At 59.8% G+C, this 4,693-nt stretch overlaps 3 protein-coding genes across 3 annotated transcripts; 2 read left to right on the forward strand and 1 right to left on the reverse strand.

Annotated features, from left to right (window-relative positions):
- Nucleotides 1–364: 364 nt before the first annotated feature.
- DQ04_04001050 (hypothetical protein) lies at nt 365–2,824 on the forward strand (the record flags this gene model as incomplete). Its single annotated transcript, XM_009313257.1, has 1 exon — nt 365–2,824. One exon carries the CDS (start codon nt 365–367, stop codon nt 2,822–2,824), a length of 2,460 nt encoding a protein of 819 aa, XP_009311532.1.
- A 265-nt stretch (nt 2,825–3,089) lies between these two features.
- On the forward strand, nt 3,090–3,899 carry DQ04_04001060 (hypothetical protein; the record flags this gene model as incomplete). Its single annotated transcript, XM_009313258.1, has 1 exon — nt 3,090–3,899. One exon carries the CDS (start codon nt 3,090–3,092, stop codon nt 3,897–3,899), a length of 810 nt encoding a protein of 269 aa, XP_009311533.1.
- A 296-nt stretch (nt 3,900–4,195) lies between these two features.
- On the reverse strand, nt 4,196–4,639 carry DQ04_04001070 (hypothetical protein; the record flags this gene model as incomplete). Its single annotated transcript, XM_009313259.1, has 1 exon — nt 4,196–4,639. One exon carries the CDS (start codon nt 4,637–4,639, stop codon nt 4,196–4,198), a length of 444 nt encoding a protein of 147 aa, XP_009311534.1.
- Between the last annotated feature and the right edge of the window lie 54 nt (nt 4,640–4,693).

Below are 4,693 nucleotides of genomic sequence, written 5' to 3' on the forward strand. Positions count from 1 at the left end.
TTTTATGGCTTTTACTGTTCGCCCAACTGTACATGCATATTTGTCTGCAGTGGTACAAGAAGCTTCGAGGGGACGTATAGAAGAATATAATAATTACACATATAGTGCGTTCTATCTTACTGCGGCTTTTGTGTTTCAAGCCTTGGACAAACAAGGCAGAGTGTGGCACCACCCCCTTATCCCCCGCCTTGAGTTGTTAGGCCTCTTGCTTGGGTCCCCCTCTTCATATTTTTTTCTTTTTTGCTTCTCCACATTACTCTTCTCGGCGGCAATAAGAGGCAGCACACCGTCTCTGTGGTGCGAGCAGCCCGCTTCCGAAGGGGCGCCAGGAAGGAGCAGTGGGCGGGGGCGGAAGCAAAAAAGGATGTACGCCGATGGGCCGGCGCAGGAGCGGAAGAAACTCAAGGAGGCGGAGCGGCTGAAGCACAAGGCAGCTCGGTCTCAGGAGAAGAACCTACACGCATCTTTTTTGGCAAATGAAACTGTACGTGCGGCGAGGGAAATAAGTTCGTCGCCGCATTTCTCTCCACTTCTAAATCAGCCCGATGTTTTTGCGGTCTTGACGGATACGAGCGTGTCTGTGTCTGGCGGCGACGTGCAGCTGCCTGATCTTACCGAGGATTCTCTTAACGTACGTGGCATGGTGCCCGTCCGTTCCATCTCACCCTTCATCGAGTGTGAGGTGTCAACAACGCCCCTCATCGAAGTGAAGGTGTGCGGCACTACAGTGGATAATGGCGCAGCCGCGGCAGTGTCTGCAGCTGCAGCACAAGTAAGTGGCGGTCAAACTTCTTCGAGCTCCTCATTAATACTATCGACAAATTCTGTGGAGACTCTGGGATTGCTGCTAGAGTGTGTGAGTGCCGTGGATAACAATGCAGACAGCTCAATTATCTTAGAGAGCGAAGATAGGTTTGATACCGAGTTACAACTTCCTGAGAATGAAAGTTTTTCGATTAGCATGACTTCCGTCACATCGGAGGATCCACAGCTGCCGGAGCAGTGCCTCGAAGAGTTCAACACCGACTCGGACTTCGCCGTAGAGGAACGCACTCCACACAGCAGTGTTGGGGTGCCGCCAATTCTTGGTATCCCTCTCAGGGTCAATGACTGCTCACTTCCGCAAGCTGTGAAGGAGACTGGTAAAAGCGCTCCGCCCCGGCCTCACGTTGAAGGGGAAAACGACGAGAATAAACCTCGGCCGCAGAGCCGGGTTCTGCCTACTGTTCCTTTTCCTGTTACTACTACTTGCACTACTAGTACTGCCGCAGCTGTAGCTGCTGCTTCGATTCCCGAGGCCACGGCTCTCGCTAAACCGTCCGCTATGCTGGCGGCTCCAGCACCGGTAGCAGAGAAGAGCCGTACCGCACTCCGCTGCTATGACCGCTACGTGGAGCAGGGGCAGGCGAAGAGGCTTCAGCGAGAGGAGGCGGAACAGCAGATGCTTCGCAGGGAGGTGGAGGACACGCACTACACGCCGCAGTTGTCACGCTACGCGGAGCGAGCCGGCTCCCGCTCCATTTCAAAGTACATCGAGGACTCGATGGAGTGGGAGCGGCGGCGGCGGGAGCGCGTGAAGTACGCCGCCGCGCGTCTCGAGGCGGAGGAGCGGAGGGAGCTGCAGGCGGTGGTGGCTGTCAACGCCGCCTCACGGCGCATCGTGCGGGCGATGGAGGCCCAGCAGAGGCGTATCGGCGTGGTGGAGGACGCGGCCGCACGCTCGGCGCGGCGGCGGCAGCTACAGCAGAAGTATGAGCTGCCATTCAAACCGACCATCACACACCCGGCGGTACCGCAGAAGAATTCGGAGGGGGCAACGCCTCAAGCGAAGGGGAAGCCATCTGCACGCGGCCTCTATGATCGCCTTATGCGTTACCGCGAGGCGGGTGAGAAGAAGCTGGAGACACTCCGCCAGCAGGAGGCGCAGCAGCAGGTGCCGCATCCGATACCGAAGCGCACGTCGGCCGAGATCAACGTCCACGTCAGCGCCATGTGGGAGCGCGAAGAGCAGCGGCGCTTGCGGCTGCAGCGGCAGGCGGGGCAGAAACGCCGGGAGGAGGAGGAGGAGAAGGCGCGGACAATGCAGCCGCGCATTGACGCGCGATCGGCGAAGCTTGCAGAGCGTTCCCGCCGGCGGAAACGTATCGAAGCCGCGTCCCATAGCCCTTCTTCTTCATTCCCACTGCCGCAAGGACGAGAAGAGCAGCCGCAGCGCCAAGACGGTGAGGAAGAAGCGGTGGCGGCGCATGGTGGGGAGAGCAGTCCTCACCCAAAGCCTCACACCGTGCCAACAAGCCGCAAGTTGGCGTTCTCTTCTTCCAATTCTCGCAACGACAGTCGCATGCGTGTGTCGTGCGGCCCGCGGCCCCCCACCGTTCCTGTCGTCTCGCCGGACTTCGAGGAGCGCAGCGCGCGGCTGCTGCAGAAGCGGCTGCAACGCGCCGAGTCGCTACGCCACGAGGTGGAGGAGGAGCTTGCGCGTGCCTGTACGTTCAAACCCCACACAAACCCCGCGTCGCGACGCATGGCGGAAGCGCATTACCGCAAGTGCGCAGCAAGCACCGGTGGGGCGGAGCCGTTGCGCCGGAATCCGCAGACGCCGCCGTTTGACGCCCCTCACGCTACCAGCAGCGTTGAGGATGACTTGAAATGGGCAGACCACGTGCGGGGCACGAAGCGGACGGTGCGGCAGGCAGAGAGCTTCTCACACGTGTCTAGTGCTGAGCAGCAAGTGGACGACGCCGACAACATGGCGGCGCAGATTGAGAGCCTCGAGGCCGTGCTGGCGCAGTGGAAGCAGCTGGAGGCGGAGTATCGTGTTTGAGGTGAGTCGAGTTGCCACTTCTACTACTTCATCGGAGAAAATCTGTACAACAAGTCTGTCCTAGTGGTATTTGTGTGTTTTTTTTGTTCAGGAGCGTTTTGTGGTTTTTCAAGGGGCGACTTGCAATACCTCTTTCTCCCTTGCGTTTGCCCGTGCTTCATTATTTTTTTTTCCTTCTTGGCTTCGGAGTAACTGCTGTCATTCTCTTTGCTCCTCTTTGCGCTCTTCGCCGCGGTCTCTGCGAGATCTATGGTATCGGTCCGACATGAGTAGAAATGGTTCTTACGGCCGCCCGCACTGGGCTGCTGCTGCTGCTGCTGCCGCTCTTGTGCTGCTTTGCCTGACGTTGACCGCCAGCGCTGCGTCTGCGGCTGTGGCTGCTGGTGACGCGGCGGCCCCGTGCGGCACGGCAGCAGCAGAGGTGCACCGCTGGGGGTTTCGTGGCGCCGGCTACCACATGCAGCTCGAGGTGGAGTTTCCTCTCCTCTTTGACGGGGTGCGTGTGTCACTGGACCTTCCGCGCGCCTTCTTCTTTGACGCGGCGGAGGTGGAGCAGCTGTACAGCATGTCCGCGGTGGGCAGCGGCGCCGACATCAGGGCGCAGTACGCCCGACTTCACATCGCCTCTACGTTTGTGTTTGACATCGAGGCGCCCGCTTTCCGCACCCCGTATGACACGAACAGCGTGAATATCACGTTTGCACGGCTCCCCACTGCGGCACCAGGCCGCGTCGGGAAGGGCGTGCTGCTGCTGCCGATTCACGCACGCTACGAGGAGGCGGACGCAACAACTCCGTTTTCCCTCGAGGCATTCTTCAACCGGCAGTCGAATGTGCGGCGCTGCATCCCCGCGATTGCCGTGCAGGGCACTTCCAGCGCCAGCGCGAACTGCAGCGTCTCGGAGGCCACGATGGAGCGGCACGACGGCACTGCGACGGCCGAAATGATGGCGCCGCCCAACTGCCAGCTCATTCCTGTCGGCGTGCTGTCGTCACTGCCTTTTGTGTACGCCGCGCTGATGACGCTGCAATGCGTCGGCGCCGCCGTTGTGGTGGTCTCGCTGGTGCGGGCGTGACGCGCCAGCAGCAATGCTGCACCGCCGTCGACACCGTTGCCCCCCCGAAGTTGGGGGCGGAATGACGGCTAGGAAACCGAAGAGAATGGAGTAAAGAGCGTCTTCAAAATACATATCTCATTCTCTCTTTCTCTCTTCCCACTATTTCACGCCTCTTCGTGTAGCTCCGACTGCTTCGATTTGTCTCACTCTCTCACTATGGGCGCCCGCCAGCCTCATCGCTGTGTCTCTCTTCTTTTATTATTATTATTATTATTTTTTTTGCGTTCCCTCGTGTCCGCTGCCATGCGCGTGTGTCAGACTGCGAGTAGCTGAGCGTCTGGGAGTGGAGGCACACAAATGGTACGCACCTTTTGCCATGTGGCTGACCACAAGGCGACCAACGCCTGTCTGCCGCCATCGATGCTGTACAACAACCTCAACTTCATCGAGGAGAGCAGTCTGCTGGTGTACGCGTCACGGAAGGACTGCGCTGTGATGAACACGCTCACGCACAAGACAAATGTTTTGCCGATTGGCTCTGCCGAGAAGGAGATGATCGTGCACTGCACCGCCACCGCCGCGCCGCCCGGCCCGCTGCTCCCCGACGGTGGACCGCTGTTCCTCGTCACAATGGAGTCCTCAACGCAGCTGTGGGCGGAGGCGGCGCCGCTTGGCCTCGTGCCGCACAATGAGCCGAACGGCAGTGGCTCCTGCGGCGCCCTGCACGTCTCGCCTGCCGGTGTCGTGCAGGTCGTCATCGGCACTAGCAACGGCGTCGTGATTTTCGCCGAGTGCGACGGCGCGGCGAGCCC

This window comes from Trypanosoma grayi, assembly GCF_000691245.1.
Source record: "Trypanosoma grayi strain ANR4 Tgr_400_V1, whole genome shotgun sequence".
In the NCBI taxonomy this organism is placed as follows: domain Eukaryota; phylum Euglenozoa; class Kinetoplastea; order Trypanosomatida; family Trypanosomatidae; genus Trypanosoma; species Trypanosoma grayi.